This window comes from Neltuma alba, unplaced genomic scaffold, assembly GCF_004799145.2.
Source record: "Neltuma alba isolate B1F8T4 unplaced genomic scaffold, ASM479914v2 tig00008081_pilon, whole genome shotgun sequence".
NCBI classification, from domain to species: domain Eukaryota; kingdom Viridiplantae; phylum Streptophyta; class Magnoliopsida; order Fabales; family Fabaceae; genus Neltuma; species Neltuma alba.
This window is the reverse complement of record NW_021634941.1, coordinates 1-20,533: the sequence shown is the minus strand read 5'-3', so window position 1 is coordinate 20,533 and position 20,533 is coordinate 1. Positions and strand designations below refer to the sequence as shown.

General features: G+C 33.9%; 1 protein-coding gene and 1 pseudogene across 1 annotated transcript; one reads left to right on the top strand and one right to left on the bottom strand.

Annotated features, from left to right (window-relative positions):
* Nucleotides 1-5,683: 5,683 nt before the first annotated feature.
* Nucleotides 5,684-6,442, bottom strand: LOC114753690 (U-box domain-containing protein 29-like; annotated as a pseudogene).
* Nucleotides 6,443-15,285: 8,843 nt separating this feature from the next.
* LOC114753691 (probable 1-deoxy-D-xylulose-5-phosphate synthase, chloroplastic) lies at nt 15,286-18,963 on the top strand. Its single transcript, XM_028942392.1, is given in 10 exon segments — nt 15,286-15,415; nt 15,528-15,692; nt 15,778-15,928; nt 16,374-16,645; nt 16,741-17,014; nt 17,301-17,608; nt 17,715-17,768; nt 17,771-18,001; nt 18,092-18,376; nt 18,520-18,963. Coding segments are annotated over 10 exon segments (1,911 nt in total). The 5' UTR covers nt 15,286-15,394; the 3' UTR covers nt 18,670-18,963.
* Nucleotides 18,964-20,533: the final 1,570 nt, after the last annotated feature.

Sequence of the window (20,533 nt, the reverse complement as noted above, 5' to 3'; positions counted from 1 at the left end):
TTTTAAAAGAATAATTGCATAAAAAAATTTGTGTCAAGTTACGTGAAAACACTTTTTAACAGTGTTTTTTATGTTGAGCAAACACTCCCTTAGTTAAGCTATAAATTTTTTTCTTTCTTGGGCCAACTATAGTCAAACTGCAAACATTATCATTAATCATTAGGAGTAATTTTTCACATATGATGTAAGCATCGTGTCTATAGTTCATTAAAAAAATATTTCTTTATATAAATAAGAAAATAAATAGTATATAGTCACAAATAGTTTTCTTTTGATATAGATTTACTGTTAATATGTTAATTATTATGAAAAAATTATCTTCACAATCACAAAGAAAACTCATGATTTAGAAGTAAAATTCACAAGCACTGTTTGTATCATTTGAGATTCGATTTCCCATGTATATGAGAATCAAATCTATATATTAATTTGTTTGGAGAAAAATAATAAATATAAATATTTTAAGGTAATTTAATATTTTTTTAATATCTTTAAATTAGTGAATTAGATCTTATATTAAATACGGAAAGAGGTAGCAGTATCAATTGAGCGGAAAAAATTGGGCATATATTGAGCAAATTTAATAAGGATTAGTTTTTTTCTGCTGGTAAAAGGTGACCCTTATCTTTGAAAAGATGGATAATGATAAAGACACTCTTGATCATTGCCAACCTTTTTATGAATATTATCATTGTTGAAACTGAATAAATTTAAATTTTCAAAAATACGTTACAAGATTCCACATTTAAAAAAAAAAAAGAATAAAAGATGTAGTTGAGCTGTGCGTTGAATAATTCAGTAATTAAAGTGTGCAATCTGTGAAACACATGGTTCTATAAAATAAATAAACGTTGGAAGCATAGTGTGGGCTGCTTATTGAACATCCATAATTAATATTCTTGTTTTGTTATTTATATAAATCAATATTTTACATTGATAGCTTATCAACCGATTAGAATCCATGATTCAATAATTGTAATATCTATCTTTTTTTGACCAGCAATAATTGTAATATCTATCTATATCAATAAAAAAAACCTGTTATTATAATGTGGTCTTTGACCTTTTTATAATTATTCAGTGAGAAACAAAATATGCCCAGTTGATATTTTTGTCGGTGCTTAATTAATTGTGTCGCTACGCAAAAGTTAATATATATATATATATATATATATATATAAATCTGTGTGTGTGTAAAACGCATCCACCACAATCCTGGAAAAATAAGCTTAAATTACCCAGAGCTTGTTATAATAGTTGGGACTTGGGCTCAGAAGAAGACATTGTCAAAAGTTTAAACCACATAAATAAAAAGGAAATTACAAATAAAGATCTCCTAATATATAAAATTACGATTTCAAATAGTAAATAAGGACCCGATCTTACTTTTTCAAATATGAAATCATGGTAAAATGTCTGAAATACCCTTCAACTAAATGACAAATTGATTATGAGAAATGACAAATTTACTTTAGTGAATGACAATTTCAGTAGACCAAATTACAACTTGGTTAAGGGTATGCTAAATGACGAGTTGACTAAATGACAAATTCACTTTAACGAATAACAATTTCAGTAGACCAAATACAAGTTGGCTGAGAGGTATTTCAGAGATTTCACTCATATTTCATATTTGTAAAAGTGAGACCAGGTCCTTATTTGCTATTTTTCAAATTCAGGATCCTAAGTCATAATTTTACATATTGGAGGTCTTTATTTGTAATTTCCCTAAATAAAATTAATTTGGATCTAACACTTGACTTTATTGATTGATCTCATGTATGGTGCTTATTTTTCTAATACTTTCAACTTTTAATATCCTAATCTTATTCATAATACATCTATTTTCCTAAACTATAAATAAGATCATGATATTAAATACTCCTCCGGTCCTTAATATAAGACTCATTTAACTAATTTGATTAGATTAAGGAAGTTAGGTAAGTTAGTTAATTATAAGAAAAGTGACACATTTTTCCTAAAACACCATAATCATTTTTCTTAATATCCCACCTCCCTCTTCTACTTGATTATGGTTAAGAGAGGATCCATAGGGGTAATTTAGAAAAAATTAATAAATATGAGAAATGGGTCTTATATTTAGAACTAAAACCAACTCAAGAATTGGGTCCTATATTAAGGACCGGAGGAGTATAACTGGAAGATAAAATCAAAGAGTAATGGCCTGATGGGTGCGGGTGCACCAGGAAAACAACATCAATGTGCTAGTATGCTAGATACGCCATAAATAAAATTATGATACTCAATGTTACTAAAAAATAATAATAGGGTGTTGAATGTTGGTCTTAAACATAATTGAGTCATCATGATATGATATTTGAATCTTATTAATACGATATAGTAGTCATAAATTTTTTTACTAGTATCATTATTTGCTTATATACAGTTATTTGATATCTGGCAATATTATGTTAAACGTGAATATTGTCGGTCAAATTAGAAGTATTGTTACTTGAGTGATATATATATAAATATAATATTATCTCTGATCCTTAATATAAGAACTCGTTTGACTTTTATTTTGATTCTAAATATAAAATCCCAATCCACTTTGCTTCTCATACTCATCTTTTTTTTCTTCAAGATAGTCTTTATAATAACAATAGTTTTAAGTAATACACTTGATTAGTAAGGATATTTTTGTAAAAACAACACATATTTATTATAAATAACTAATTTAATTAGTTTTCTTAAACTATTCAAATTAATTAACCAGCTCTTATATTAATATTAATGATGAAAAATAGTACTCCTCCGGTTCTTAATATAAGACCCATTTAACTAATTTGATTAGATTAAGGAAATTAGGTAAATTAGTTAATCATAAGAAAAGTGACACATTTTTCCTAAAACACCATAATCATTTTTCTTAATACCTCCTTCTCCCTCTTCTACTTGATTATGGTTGAGGGAGTATCCATAGGGGTAATTTAGAGAAAATTGATAAATATGAAAAATGGGTTTTATATTTAGAACCAAAACTAATTCAAGAATTAGGTCCTATATTAAGGACTGGAGGAGTACTTTATATATTGAGAGGGTAGGCCGAGTTTGTTTTGTAAGGCGTGCATGTATCATTTGAGGCGTGGAATAGGAAATAACGTTATCTTGGTGACCCATGTTGGGAATTGGGATGTAGGACAGATTCTGAAATCAAATCCACCTCTCAGAGACAAACTTCTTTACATATTTATTTCGTAAACCGTAAAAACACTTTTGAAACTATAGTTTGGTTTCAATCCAAACACCATATTCTAATCATTACATAGCTGTATATACATACACTCTCACTGATTCATCTTCAACCTTCACTTATAAGAAATGAATGTATAATCCCCCCAAGTACTTCCTTCAACTAATAAGGAGTTGTACAAGTTTAATCGGAGATTTTAAGATCAAGCTTTGAGAATGCAACAGCATTAAATACTCGGGGTTGGGGTTGGTGCAGAAGATATGTAATGAATAACTTGATTAATATTTTTGAACCTGTTCATGATATATTAGCAAACCAGCAGCCTAAATTTTGAAGTTTAATTATCAATTCATGTGTAAGTTAAAATAAAGACAAAATGAACTTTTTGGATTGATATATCTCATGTATTATTGAGCAGGACACAAATTTGGCCCTGATATTGATTAGACGTGGAACTTAAAAAGTTTCGTATCACGGAGCAATGAACACATCTTTTTTTGGCTGGGAGAATTACAGTGAGATTTTATATAAAAAAAATTATAAAATAAGTCTTAGAAGTTGTTATTTCCCGCTCTAAAACTTGTTATTATAGACTGCTCGAGTTGTTATTGGACTTTTTAGTAATTATTTCTCTTGCATGGGACTTGATTGTAATTCTCTATTCTTTATTTTATTTAATTGTTTCCACCTTAATTTGTAAACATGAAATTGATTTTGAAAGAGAAATAATTAGATAGGGCCTGTTAATTAATGGAAAAATTACAATAAGATCCTATTAAAAAAATTAATTATAAAACAAGTATTAAAAACTGTTATTTTTTTATTATTAAACTTGTCATTATAGACTATTTAAATTATTATTGAGACTTTTTAATAATTATTTTTTAAACCTCATTGTAATTCTCCTTTAATTAATTTTTTGATATGGCATGACTTTGGCCAATAATGTCCACTTGGTGCTGAGCTGGTTTTTTTAGCCTGTTATTTTTTGATTCTTTGCATTATTTTCCTATGGAAAATCTTCGTCATCACAGTGTATTATGTCTACACACACATGTTGTGTTAGGACTGATTACTACTCATACGTGACAAATCAATACTCAAATTTTTATTTAAAAAAATTGTATATATTTAGTACTCAACAGTATTTTAATTAAATTTGACTTCGATAAGAATATTGAAATATCGAACCGTAGCCCAAAACTGAAATGATTTCTAAAATCTATAATACTCTTTCCAATCTTTAATATAAGACTTTATTAAACTTTTATTTTGATCCTAAATATAAGACCCCAATCCACTTTATCTCTCATATTTATACATTTTTTCCTAATGTAGTCCTTCTAATAATGATAGTTTTAACCAATATACTTGATTAGCAAGGATATTTTAGGAAAGACAACATCTATTTATTACAAATAACTAACTTAACTTATTTTCTTAATCTCTTCAAATTAGTCAACTAGCTTTTATAATTAGAATTGGAGGTAGTAATAGACATGTTTTTTGGTGCACCTCTTTCAAAACATGGCCACTGTTCTTGATCAGATTCAAAACACTTATACTAGCTCCGGTCCTAATTATAAGAGCTAGTTAACTAATTAGAGGAGATTAAAGAAATAAGTTAAGTTAGTTATTTGTAATAAATATGTTTTTTTTTAAATATCATTGATAATCAAGTATATTGGCTAGAACTATCATTATTAGAAAGACTACCTTGAGAAAAAATATATAAATATAAGAGATAAAATAGATTGGGGTCTTATATTTAGAACCAAAATAAAAGTTAAATGAGATCTTATATTAAGAACCGGAAGTAGTAATATATAATAATAAAAATAATATAAAACCCCGACAGCAACATACGTTGAAATTAGACAATGGTCATATCGGCGCCGGTGGATTGGAGTTTTTGTTGGTTCCCTGGGAATTTTATTTCCATATTCAATTTTAATTTTTTTATGTTTTTTTTATTTTGCTGATCTGATCTCGTCTTGCAAAATCAACACGGCATAGAGTCAAATTTGTTATTCCTGTAGTTTGAAAACTAAGTATGTGGGATATGTAACACGCCCGTCCCATACTAGATAGGAAATTTTTTCATAAAAAGAATTTTGCAAGCATGAACACACATTATATGGTAAAATGGATTTTGGCAAGAAAAATTGAATATAATTTAGGGAAAACTATGTTCTAAGTCCTTATAGTTTCAGTCAAATTTGGTCAAGGTCCCTATAATTTATTTCTTAGGACATGGATCCTTATAGTTTCAGTCAAACTTGGTCAAAGTCTTTCTATTAATTAATATAAATTGACAGTGTTAAAAATGATTATGCGGCAAATGGTTTAATGAGTTGGCAATTTTTTTATGATGACTGGGCATGAAAAAAAAGAAGAGAAAAAAAAAGGTGCCAGCTCACGATTTTGAGGAATGCCCACTGCCTACAAATAATCTTCTTCTTGCGTTCTTCATCTTGCCTTCCTTCTAGATTTGAGCAATTCAGACATTAGACCTTCCTTTTCGGTGATCATGACTTTGGATTCGGCATCCACCGTGATGAACTTCAGAATCCTCGCTGATCTTATTTTCGCGCCAGCGCTGCCTTGTTGCAGAAGAAGGAGCAGAGAGACTAAGCAATTGTCATGGTTCAATTTCTTCAACTACTTAGTTTACCCTAAAAATAAAAATTCTTCAATTGTGCTCACGATCTTCAATTTTATCTAGAATTGTATCCAAAGCAATAATGACTCTCTCGAGCATTTTAACAATGCCATTAGCGCTATAGAGTAAATCAATGAGTAAAGGTACGAATCCGTCTAATATCGCGAGGAACTCACGATTCTCTTCAGATTCTTCTGCAAAATATACAATTCTTGTTAAGGAATTGAGACAATCCTCACCTTGGCCATCCAAGTATTTCGTAGAGTTGACGGCCTGATTTTGGGGGGGCTGTTCTGATGGCCAAAGAATCGACCGATTCGATTCGATTGCTTACTAAGTCAGACAAGATCTGGATCAGCCTCTGTACAGTTAGGAACAAATCCTTTGGTTTGCAAAACCTGCATGGTGGCCAGGCAGGTGTTGTTGCCGTTGTCAAGCCAGAGTTGGATGCTGTAACGGTCGTAGGTAACACTAGTGTAGAGACTCACTAGAGATTTCATGATATTGAGGGATATAGGACACCGGAAGAAGCTCAGAATCGTGATGTATAGATAGTCCCTAACCATGGTGATTGTCATTTGGTCTCCGGGAAAGCGAGAGAAGGCAACGAAAGCAAAGAGAGAAAAAGAGAGAGGTAGTAAGTGGAGAGGAGAAGATTCGAAGTTCTGCTCACACAAAAGCTGTTGAGACAATGTTTTGAACAGAAAAAGATGAAACACGATTAACAAAAGAGCACCGACACATACCCCTAGCAGCAACAGATGATCAATGGCGGCCCATGGTGACAGGAAGTGGAGGAGAAGGAATAGCGACTAGAGAGTGAATGAAACCCATGATGACTGCGGAACATGGTAGAACAAGAAGGAACAAGGCTACAAAAATGGCCCTGTTTTGGACCCTCATCATGGAATGGTCCGCTTCAACTAGGCACAGGCATCCTATTTTGATGATCGATCTAAAAGACTGGAACTTAGACCTCGAAGGAAAGATGAAGAACACAAGAAGAAAAGCATTAGTAGGCGGTGGGCATTCTCCAGAATCGTGAGCTGGCACCATTTGTTTTTCTTTCCTTTTTTAGATGTCTAGTCATCATAAAAAATTGCCAGCTCATTAAACCGCTTGCCACATAATCAGTTTTAACGCTGTCAAGTTATATCAGCTAACAGTAGGATTTTGACTAAGTTTGACTGAAAGTCTGAAACTATAAGAACCAATATCCTAAAAAATAAATTACAGGGACCCTGACCAAATTTGACTGAAACTATAAGGACTTAGAACATAGTTTTCCCTATACATTTATTAGAAATATAAGTCTCATGCCATTAATGCAGTGGATTAAGAAAATAAATGAGAGGAGGATTTTTTTTTTGGGGCACAAAGAGAGGGATATTTTTGTACAAGAGGAATGGGGATTACTAGTAGAAATGACCAGGGTCATTAAACATGTTTAAAAACAGAATTGGACTGGGCCCAAACCAAAAATGGATATGAGGACCCAAGCAACTTCATGGTTCTGTATTCTCCCTTCTTTTGTTTTTTTTCCCCCTTCCTCGCCAGCAAAATAGGGCTATCCAACATGGACAATGAGCCGGTTAGAGAACACTGCAACATGATTTAGATTTGCTATTCTCATAACAAAACAGAGAAACAAAAGCTGATGAAAGGGATTTCTTATTCTTCTTATTATGGCAAATCAAGATTCAAATTTCTATTGAGAGAGATCCACATTTAGTGCATAATATTACCTTTAACAGAAAAATACATGTGACTAAAAAAAACAGAGAGAGAGAGAGTTCTCTTGCATATCTTCACTTATATTGCTGGTTATAGTTTTTTTTTTTAATGCACTTCCTTTCATATATCCATAAAAAAATTTGAAAGAAAAATCAAAGCCGGTCCCAAGCCCGGATAAAGGAGGAGGGTTGTGTTAGGCCCTCGACAGCCAACGTAAAAACCCGTCGAATCTCATGAACATGGATCAACGAAGTAATTATGCTAATGCTAGGTCGTTGCCCAGATGTGACGCGCTGTATGGCTCGAGTACAGTGAGAAATGAGCTAGAGCCGCTGCATCGTCGCCCGGATGTAGTGTTAAATGAGCAAGGGCTACCGCACTCTCTTGGACGGAGGCGGCTAAAGAAGTTAGTTCATGAGACTGAGATTAGATTTGGCACTTGGAATATTGGGACGTTAAATGAGAAATCTATGGAAGTAGCAGGAGTTATGAGGGACAGAAGGATTAATATCTTATGCCTCCAAGAAACCAAATGGACTGGAGAAGCTGCCAAGGAACTTGGAGAGTATAAACTTTGGTACACAGGAAAGGTGAGCACAAGGAATGGGGTTGGTATCATCGCTGATGGGACATGGAAAAAAAACGTGGTAGAGGTTAAAAGGTTTGAGGACAGAATAATATCGTTAAGAGTAATTGTTGGAAAGGATACTATCAATATCATTAGTGCCTATGCACCTCAGGTTGGGGCAGAGACACACCTTAAAGATAAGTTTTGGGAAGATATGGAGGGCTTGGTTCAAAGCATACCACTCGAAGAAAAAAATTTTATCGGTGGGGACCTTAATGGACATGTTGGTAAAGAAGCAGGACAATTCAGTGGGGCCCATGGTGGTTTTGGTTTTGGGGAGCTTAATAGTGGAGGACAATCTATTCTCGATTTTTCTCTTGCATACGATCTTAAGATTGTCAACACTTGTTTTAAGAAGCGAGAGGAGCATTTAATCACGTACAAAAGTGGTGTCTCAAAATCACAGATTGATTTCTTTTTGGTTAAGAATCCGGACAGAAGATTGTGTACTAATTGCAAAGTGATTCCAGGAGACGGGGTGAGTGCCCAACATAGAGTACTTATCCTTGATGTATGTTTTAAGAGTACCAGGCAAAAGTACCATCAAGTGGCAAAACCCAGGATTAAGTGGTGGCAGTTAAAAGGAGAGAAGCAGGAGTTATTCAAAAGGACTCTTTTGAAGGAAGGGAATTGGGAGTTGCAGGGAAATGCAAACATGATGTGGGAAGAGATAGCTCAAGGGTTCGTTTGGTAGCTAAAGCAATTTTGGGAGAATCCAAAGGTCCTGGTCAAAGAGATAAGGAGACTTGGTGGTGGAATAAGAGTGTGCAAGAGAAAGTCAAACAGAAAAAAGATTGTTTTAAGGCCATACACTTGTGCAATAGTGTAGAGAACCAGGAAAAGTATCAGTTGGCTAAAAAAGAGACAAAGAGAGCAGTGAGCGAAGCACGTACTAAAGCTTATGAAGGGTTTTATCAGGAGTTAGGAACAAAGACGGGAGAAAGAAATATTTACAAGATCGCGAAGCAAAGGGAGAGGAAAAAGAGAGATCTGGACCAAGTAAAGTGTATAAAGGATGAAGATGGTAAAGTGTTAGTTACTGATGGTGATATTAAGGACAGATGGGAGGCTTACTTTTACAAGTTGTTTAATGAGGGAAGCAATTATGCGACTCAGGACTTGCAGGACTTGCTAATTAACGAAGATGATCGGAATTTGGCTTTCTACCGCAGGATACGTATCGGAGAGGTTAAGGCGGCTCTCAAGAAAATGGACAATGGAAAAGCCGTTGGGCCTGATGGTATCCCTATTGAAGTTTGGAAATGTTTGGGCGATGAGGGGGAGGTGTGGCTAACCAAGCTTTTTAATGAAATTCTACGCTCTAAAAATATGCCGGATGAGTGGAGGAAAAGCATTTTAGTTCCTATTTACAAGAATAAAGGAGACATTCAAAACTGTGCAAGCTACAGGGGGATAAAACTTATGAGTCATACAATGAAGTTGTGGGAAAAAGTGATGGAATATAGATTGAGGTTGGAGACTTCTATTTCGGAAAACCAATTTGGATTTATGCCAGGGAGATCCACATCGGAAGCAATCTATTTACTAAGGGGGTTAATGGAGAGATATAGAAGTAAAAGAAGAGATTTACATATGGTTTTTATTGACCTGGAAAAGGCTTATGATCGTGTGCCAAGAGAAGTATTGTGGAAGGCTTTGGAAAAGAAAGGTGTACGGGTTGCGTATATCAAAGTCATACAAGATATGTATGAGGCGGTAACTACCAGTGTAAGGACGCCTGGGGGGGAGACAAAGGACTTCCCTATTAAGATTGGCCTACATCAGGGATCCTCTCTGAGTCCGTACTTGTTCAACATTGTTCTGGATGTTCTAACTAAACCTGTTCAAGAAAGAATCCCTAAGTCCATGCTTTTCGCGGATGATATAGTTCTTATGGCGGAATCAAAAGAAGAGATTAACACTAGTTTGGAGTTATGGAGAAGGACTTTGGAGTCGAAAGGTTTCCGTTTGAGCAGGAACAAAACAGAATATATGCATTGTGATTTTGGAGGGAGGCAAGGTAATAGGGATTTGGAGGTGAGGATGGGAGAGCAAATTATTCCTCAAGTATCAAAGTTTAAATACCTAGGATCCATTATACAGGAGGATGGGGAAATTGATGGAGACATTTCTCATAGAATACAAGCTGGCTGGTTAAAGTGGAGGAAAGCTACCGGAGTTATTTGCGATAAGAAGGTACCTGAGAAACTTAAAGGAAAATTTTATCGGACTGCTATAAGACCAGCTATGATGTATGGTAGTGAATGTTGGGCAATAAAGGGAAAACAAGAGCACAAAGTCGGAGTAGCAGAAATGAGGATGTTGAGATGGATGTGTGGTCATACAAGAAAAGATAGGATTCGAAATGAAAAGATCAGGACAAGAGTCGGTGTGGCACCTATCCAAGAGAAAATGGTTGAAAATCGCTTAAGATGGTTTGGACATGTGCAGAGAAGGCCTTTGGAGGCCCCGGTGAGGAGGGTGGATCAAACAAGATGGAGTCCCATAAAAAGAGGCAGGGGAAGACCGAGAAGAACGCTGAATGAGGTCATTGAACGAGACCTCCTAATCAACAACATATCTAAGGATTGGGTTGTTGACAGAGCACGATGGCGTCGTGTGATTCATGTAGCCGACCCCACCTAGTGGGATAAGGCTTGTTGTTTTGTTTGTTTGTTTGTTATGTTTGCAGACATTAGATTTTTTTTTCCAAACAAAATAGAAAAACTATTTCCCTCGTCTTGTTTGTTTGATTAAAGAAATATTCCATGTACCACCGGCTTTGCATTTCAAAATACAATGAATCATATTTCACACACACACACACATCTTAATCAATGTTTATTATTGTGATGTTGCAAAGGAAATAGTTTGAAATGTGGCGGCAACCTACACCTCATTTCAGGTCAACCAAATTGACCACAAATGATGGCCCAAATTATGGCCACAAATTAAAGTGGTACACATCACAAAACCATTCATAGAAAATGTGAATATTTCCACTACACTTCCAGACATAAATTCAACAACATTAAAAATTTGCTCCGAATTATCCCTAGCAGTATGTACAGAGGTCTCGTGGTCAGCATTAAGGTACTTTTAGAAAGTTTATAGTTTGAGGGGATTAGTCACCATTACTGACAATAACTGAGCTCCAAAAAAAAAAAACAGTTTCTCTGAATTTAAATATAAAACTTCAATTTTCCTCCAAACTCTTTGTACCAAATACACATATTAATGAGGTCTTCATCAATAGACTAATTTTCTATGCCAATAATTAAGAAAAGAATAAAACTTAGGTTAAACTGCTTATAAGTTATAACTATTAGATTAAGTTTTCTAATCACACTTGTTATTTTATTATTGCTAGTTATTAAAAAACATATGTGTACTTATAAATATACGTACGAGCTTGGCGTAATGGATATAAACAACCTAATCTAAGTTTTATCCATTAAAAAGAATATTTTAGAGAAATTAACACATATATTTTTAAATAACTAATTTAACTAATTTTTAAAAAAATCTCTAACACATAATTTAAATCAAATTTCAATAACGCACATAATGTTATACTTTTTTTATGAAATTTATCTGAACTACAAATTTTATCCAATAATTTTTTTTAAAAAAAGTTCTTTCCAGGCATGGGTAAAAGAGAAGGAATGGGTTAGATTCAACTCTATCAAATTTACATGAACATGAATTCAAATTTGTAGTGATTTTTTATTTTTCCCAATTTGCACTGTAGAGAAGCTATTTTACAAAACAAAAAATAAGCTTTGACCCTTGAGAAGACAGAAAGAAAGAAAGAAAGCACAAATGCCGACCAGTCTTATCCTCAATACATGGCATCGTTGTAGAGGCTGTCATAAAGGAAGCGAGGAAGCGTGGCCACTGGCCACTAGCTAGCCACGGTTGTCAGTGGGGTGATGACGTCATAACAATGCGTGTTTATTTTCCCGTATTTTTTTATCAGCTATTACTATAAAAACTAATTAACTAATTTAAATAAATTAAAAAATTTAATTTAATTAGTTATTTATAATAAATATGTATTATATTTTTAAAAATATTTGTACTAGTTAAGTATATTGACTATAATTATTATTATTACAAAAATTATTTTTAAAAAATGAATAAATACGAAAAAAATAGATTGAGATTTTATATTTAGAATTAAAATAAAAGCCAAACTAGTTTTTATATTAAAGATATAAGGTAGTATCAATATTTATGAAGTGTTTGAGTGAAAATCAAATCATAATTTTAAAAATAAATATGCAAGAAAAAGTAAAACTACTTGGGAAAAAAACACCTTCAGAAACATATCACTGATTAATTCAATTTTAAAAGACGTCGAATTGTGCTATTCAACCTAAATATTATTCTCATTTATATTTGTTTACATTAAAAAAATAATATAGTCACTATGAGAATATAGAACTGTACTTCAAAAGAGGTCTTAAAAATGGTCAAAAAATCAAGAGGTGTTTTTTAAAATAAATATGTGAATTAATAGAAAGTCGTACTTTATTCCCCTCTCCGAATCTAATACATCAACGAAGGAGAGGGAAGCATTCTTTTTATTTAGAATGAAAACTGTGTGGAGGCTAAAAGAAAGGTTAGCATGAGAACTTAATCCTAATGCTACCCCTAGTTATAGCTTACTCTATAACCATAAAGCCCATTTCAAACCTTTTTTTTTTTTTTTAATTGCTTTGATTACTCGCCATCACTCTTTCCTTTCTCTTGACTAACTTTTAGGACCAAACAAACAAACAGTTAGTCAATCAATTATATTATAATAATTGATTCTTGATATAAAACCTAATTATAAAATGATTTGATCTTAAATATAAAATCTATTCTTATATCTATCAATTTTTCTCAACTCAGCCCTATTAATACTTTATCAACCATAATCAAGTATGAGAGAGAAGATATAATGAAGATTATTAAAGTATTTTAAGAAAACATGTCATATTTATTATAGTTAACTAATTTACCTAATTTTTTTAATTTAATCAAATTAGTTAAATATGTACAGGAGGGTACTACACTTGACTAGTTAATTTTATCATAATAGACTGTGAAAATGTACATTGACTGAATAGACTTCTCGTAGCCATTTAGTAGAATATTATATTCTGGATATAAACTTAATTATTTGTGGGGCTCTTAAAGAAAGCTATGCGACCAATATACTCCTCCGGTCCTTATTATAAGACCCAATTTAATTTTTTATTTGGTCCTAATTATAAGAACCAATCCATTTTATCTCTTATATTTATGCATTTTTTTCAAGAATCCTTCTAATAATGATAGTTTTAGCCAATATACTTAATTAGCAAGGATATTTTAGGAATGACAACACTTATTTATTATAAATAACTAATTTAACTTACTTCCTTAATCTCTCAATAAGTCAATGGGTCTTATAATTAGGACCGGAGGAGTACTTTATATGGTTAAAATCAATGAGTGTTGATCTTAGTGAAAGGAATCATAATTATTTACATACGGGGCTTTCAAGTCGGGCACCTATGAGTGTATAAAATATCTTTAGAAGTTTCCTTTATTTGGAATTTTGAGCCGTAATGTTTGAAGCTAATTCTACGAAGTTGGAAATAGGTTATCACATTTTGTTACCAACATAATTATGCTTAAATTTGTGGTCATATTTACTAACTCTATTAACTACTTCCTTAAGTTGTTATTGTACGGGTCTCAGTATGTTTCATAATATATTATTCCGATCTTAAATTTAAAATTCTTATATACACTAATTACTAATTTTTAGGATTAGAGGAGTAATGTGTTTCATCTAAATTACTAATTTTTTCCACCTACTATTTTTAATTAAATATAAACTTAGTTTAATTAACTAAACTCTTCTAAGTTCTAACTAATGATTTTTATTGAGGGTAATTTTAAAATTTTATAAAATATAAAAAATTTTAACTGAATTTATTAGTTTATGTAAAATTGTTATTGGGCGCTTAAAATAAATAATTAAATAAAATAATATTTATGTAAGAATAGTAAATTAAACTAAAACTCCCAATACTAATTATTGAAGTTCTAAATAAAAATAAATACAAGATATTTGTTTACTATATTTTAATTACTATCATTATTAATGGAAATTGTGTTATCAACGTTAATATACAAAATACTTCAGATAGAATGTCAAATTTATAGCTAGTGAAAGTATCCATCCATAAATTATATATAATGAAATCTTTTTCCATACTTAATTATTTTGAATAATCATATAATATTTAATTACGAAATAATAGAAATTTTATATAATTTAAACATCTTTTGAAAAAAATCAATGAAAGTGCCTATTCCCACATTTATCTGTGAATCTATCCGGAAGTGATATCGTGTGACGTGGTCCAATGGCTGAACGCCTTCCCCTCAAACAACGATACATTCATTGTAGCATATCGTCCCCGGCTCTGTTACCAAATACGGGCCATGGCCCCACCACGCAAATGCTCCTCCTCCTCCTCCTCCTCTCCCTCTCCACTCCTGCGTACTTATTTATTCAGCTCTCTTCCTCGCCATTCATTTTCCATTCTCGCTTTCTAACTTTCTTCCATTTTCCCTAACCACCTCTCTTTCTTTTCTGTTTCTGTTCTTTAAGTGCGGTTTCTACTCTGTTTTCTCTTCCGCGTTGGTCTCGTTTCTGCCTTTGATTCTGTTTTTGTCATCTCCAAGAGCTCGCTAGGTGTGCCTGTTCTGCTGATTTTTGTCATGGCTCTCTCTACATTCTCATTTCCTCAAAGATCGTTTCTAGGATCGACTCACTCTCAATGCGGAGCAGATCTGTTCTCGAAATCCTTACACCGGCACATCCAGGTTTGTTGCTGTCTATGTTTAATCTCTTGCAAAGTTCATTACAAGTGAAGTCACTCATCAGTACACGAATGAAGGAATAAGAGTTGGAATTTTGGCCGGTTTCTTTCTCACTTCGATTTCTGTTTTAGAGTTGGTATTTGAAAGAAATGGGTTCTTGTCTTGATTCTTTATGTATAGGTCAGGGAAAAGGCCAGCTCGGGTTTATGCATCGCTATCAGACAGAGAAGAGTATGCTTCCCAGAGACCACCAACTCCACTACTGGACACCATAAACTATCCAATCCACATGAAAAATCTCTCTACCAAGGTACGTCAATAATAAAATGAAAGAGTACAGGAGTACTATATGACAAATAAATTCTTTACAAGAAAAATAAAGATTATGTTTCTTTCAAATTCTGATCTCAGTATTGATGCAGGAGCTAAAACAACTTGCTGATGAGCTACGTTCTGATGTTATTTTCAACGTTTCCAAAACTGGGGGCCATCTGGGTTCAAGCCTTGGTGTTGTGGAGCTCACTGTTGCTCTCCACTATGTCTTCAATGCTCCAAGAGACAAAATCTTGTGGGATGTTGGTCATCAGGTTGGGTTTGATATAGTTTGGTTGCTTTTCTTGGTGATAATGATGGCCTTCGTCCTGAACAGGATGATTTTTGTAAATTTTGCAGTCTTACCCGCATAAGATCCTCACTGGTAGGAGGGATAAGATGCACACGATGAGACAGACAGACGGATTATCTGGGTTTACTAAACGTTCTGAGAGTGAATATGATTGCTTTGGCACTGGTCACAGCTCAACTACCATATCAGCAGGACTAGGTAGTTTTCTCTCTGCTGTGAATTTGGGAGCTTTATTTGTTTATTTATTTTTTGTCATAAGTTGAAGATTCGTTAACTCAAACGATATACTTGTTTTGGAATCAGAAGTCTTATGGGCTCTATTCTTCCAATTTATAGCATGTTTATATCAATTAAAAGTAGTACTTATCATAAGGGTTATGGAATTAAACCTATTCCAAGTTTCCCGAAACATTTGTAAATTGTAAATGCTGCCATACCTTTGTAATTATCTAGAGGAGTGAAAATGTTTGATTCTGCGATTCAGTTCAATTCACTCATGTCTAGGTGTCTTCTGGATACAACAAGCAATTACTGGTATAGGTCCAGAAATTGAAATTATGAATTTTAATTAATCATCAATTTTGCTGTAATTTCTCTATCTCTTTTGTGGTTTGGCTTCATTGAATTCTCATGAATCGATCAGGAATGGCTGTTGGGAGGGACTTGAAGGGAGGGAAAAATAATGTGGTTGCCGTAATAGGTGATGGTGCCATGACAGCAGGGCAAGCCTATGAAGCCATGAACAATGCTGGATATCTCGATTCTGATATGATTGTTATTCTGAATGATAACAAACAAGTCTCTCTACCAACTGCTACTCTTGATGGTCCTACACCTCCAGTTGGGGCTTTAAGTAGTGCTCTCAGTAGGTTGCAGTCAAACAGGCCTCTGAGAGAATTGAGAGAGGTTGCCAAGGTGAGTATTTGATTTAGAGTTTGGGTATAATGATGGGCAAACACTTATTTAAAGTTTAATCAAAACTAATTCTGCACAAAATGAGATTATTGCAGGGAGTCACCAAACAAATTGGTGGCCCTATGCATGAGTTGGCTGCAAAAGTTGATGAGTATGCTCGGGGTATGATCAGTGGTTCTGGATCAACACTGTTTGAAGAGCTTGGACTCTACTATATTGGTCCTGTTGATGGTCATAATATAGATGATCTTGTTGCCATTCTCAAAGAAGTTAAAAGTACCAAAACAAGTGGTCCTGTACTGATCCACGTGGTCACCGAGAAAGGCCGTGGATACCCATACGCAGAAAAGGCAGATGACAAATACCATGGTAAAAAGTGGCCTCACAAATTCTTCAGAGTTTCGTTACATCAAGTGATTGAATAAATCTATCATGCAATGATCATTTAGCCATTTGAGTGCACCAAATATCTTACTCCTAGACGTTGCATCTGTAAAAACTGCACCTGTTGCATAATTACTACCCACACTATGAGAAGCATTAAAAAAACGAAATAAATGGGTACCACAGTTATCTCATGGCATATATACTTTTAATTATTGGCTTACTAAATATATCACCGATGTCTGACTTGGTTTGATTTTAATTTTTGCAGGAGTTGCTAAGTTTGATCCGGCTACTGGTAGGCAATTCAAAGCTAAGGCTAGCACCCAGCCTTACACAACATACTTTGCGGAGGCTTTGATTGCAGAAGCAGAAGCTGACAAGAACATTGTTGCGATCCACGCTGCAATGGGAGGTGGAACTGGCATGAATCTCTTCCTTCGCCGTTTCCCAACAAGGTGCTTTGATGTGGGGATTGCAGAACAGCATGCTGTTACTTTTGCTGCAGGATTGGCTTGTGAAGGCCTCAAGCCTTTCTGTGCAATTTACTCATCATTCATGCAAAGGGCTTATGACCAGGTAGGATTACAAATTGTCAATTTCTTTTCTTTCTATAACTCCATCGCCTTCACCAATTCATGTGAATTACCTATCACTAAATGGAAATTTGTGTTCCATTCCATAGGTGGTCCATGATGTGGATTTGCAGAAACTGCCGGTAAGATTTGCAATGGACAGAGCAGAGCTGGACTAGTTGGAGCAGATGGTCCAACACATTGTGGTGCTTTTGATGTAACTTTCATGGCCTGCCTCCCTAATATGGTGGTGATGGCCCCTTCTGATGAAGCTGAGCTTTTCCACATGGTTGCCACTGCTGCTGCTATTAATGATCGACCTAGTTGCTTCCGATACCCAAGGGGAAATGGCGTTGGTGTTGAATTACCACCAGGGAACAAAGGCATTCCTTTGGAGGCAAGTTAGAATGATGTCTTTATTTGATAACATTTTATAAGGAACAACTATGCAAATCAACTTAGTGTTTATGTGCTGATACATTGGCAGATTGGAAAAGGAAGGATACTGATTGAAGGGGAAAGAGTGGCCCTCCTCGGGTATGGAACTGCTGTTCAGAACTGTTTAGCTGCAGCTTCCTTGGTGGAATGCCATGGCTTGCGAGTAACAGTTGCAGATGCACGATTCTGCAAACCATTGGATCACTCACTTATTCGCAGACTAGCGAAATCACATGAGGTTTTGATCACTGTAGAAGAAGGGTCAATTGGTGGATTTGGGTCTCATGTTGTTCAGTTCATGGCCCTTGATGGCCTCCTTGACGGGAAATTAAAGGTAACTAAAAAATCTGCTCTAGTTAACCCAGAAAGCTTGCATTTCTATTTTGCTGTTGAATTTTGACATCTTCCAAAGTTTCTGTGAAGAACTCTTTTTCACTAAATGATGAAAACTTAACATGCATTGTGATATTTATGCAGTGGAGGCCAATGGTTCTTCCTGATCAGTATATAGATCACGGATCACCATCTGACCAATTGGCATTAGCTGGTCTTACATCATCTCACATAGCAGCAACAATATTCAATATACTTGGACAGAAAAGAGAGGCGCTGGAGGTCATGACATAGAAGAAAATACAGAAAAGGGGGCCCATTTTTTCTTTTTAAATGATTTTAGTTCTCACTCCCCCACAGTGTAAAAAGCTCAGTAATACCATCTTGTAAAAAACAGAAGTAATGGTAACATGTGACTTGTGCAAATTGAAAATGGAGATTGTCAATGGCAATACCAGTACATACAGATATCAATATCAAAAGTTTATTTTCATTTGTGTATTTTTCTATCTCGTATTTAACCCCTAAGTTTTGTAATTAGAACTCAGGTGTATGAAAATTCAGTATCCATCAGCATTATCCTCAAAAGTGAACTCTGTCTGATTTTCCCATTAAATGCATTGGCCTATCTTCTATTTTTAATGATAGCGTATATTATGGGGAAAAAAAAAAAGAGAATTAAAATGCTTCCTGGTAAATGAGAGGTTATAGGTTTAATCCTGCTTATAACCTTAGCTTATTAGTGACCGCTCCTTTAAATCAAAATTAAAAAAAAAAAAAAGGCAAATGTACGAGTGGTGCGTAATACATAAATTCCACCCAAATGTAAAGTGCGATGAGAAGCAGTTTTTGCTTGAGGGAAGGTCACCATTTCCAAATTGTTCTTCTCACAATTAATTTAGAAACCTGTTTTGTTGGAGTTGACAAGTGAAGCTTCGTGCACCAGGGAACAAGGAAGTGACCAAAACCTCAATAATTCAAGTGAGATTGTTGCCAAAAGCACCTTGTGCGTTGGTGCTTTTCTAGTGTAATTCAAGTTAGTATGGTTTTCACACGTAATATTAAGCATGTGATGTTGACAACTAAAGACAATATAGTGCTTTCAAAATGGCACAACTAAATTATATTTAAATATTTTGATTTTAAAAAACTAGATTCTGCACCTTTTTAGGATTAATTAGAAGTGTGTTTTTAATATAATGTTCATCCATAAAATTTCAACCATTTTTTCATATTATCTGATTGGATCAGACTCAAGCATTGCCGAGTCCAATTAAAGTAATTATCTCAAAGATGTTTTCTATATTCACATAAACTTAAATTCAATATCTCGTATTAAACCATCAAAGTTCATTCCATTGGAATCAATGCTAATTTCAACCCTTAATCTTTCTCAAATGGAATTAGGTTGCGCCACTCTAGAAAAGCACTGATTCTATGTCTAATAATGTAATATTAGAAATATAACACTACCTCCGGTTCTAATTATAAAAGCTAGTTGGCTAATTTGAGGAGGTTAAAGAAAGAAGTTAAGTTAGTTATTTGTCATAAATAAGTGTTGTTTTTTCTGAAAATAACTTGCTAATCGAGTGTATTGGCTAGAACTATTATTGTTAGAAGGATTATCGTGAGAAAAAATACATAAATATTAGAGACAAAGTGGATTAGGGTCTTATATTTAGAACCAAAATAAAAATCAAACAAGATCTTATATTAAAGATCAGAGATAGCAGTAGTGATACTTAAAATTAAAAATTAACCTTAATATGTAGTGGAAGTGAGGAGGAAGAAGCTGGACCATTTATAGTCTGTTTGGGTCCAATCATACAAAGCCGACCAGGCAACCAAAACGAGTGGGGGTTATCTTATCTGATTCCTGAAGGGCCACGGCATTTTCTATTTAAATAATTATAGTGAGTAGCACACGAGACCGTTGTCTCCTTGATGTGACAGCATGAAAACTCTGTAAGGGAGAATTACAATGAGATCCCAAATAAAAAAAATAATTAAAAAAAGTATCAAAAGTTATCATTCTCACTGTAAGATTTGTCATTATAGATTGTTGAGGTTGTTGTTAAGACTTTTTAGTAATTATTTCTCTTATGTGGAACTTGATTATAATTCCCTCATTCTACAATTGATTGGGATCACTGCATAC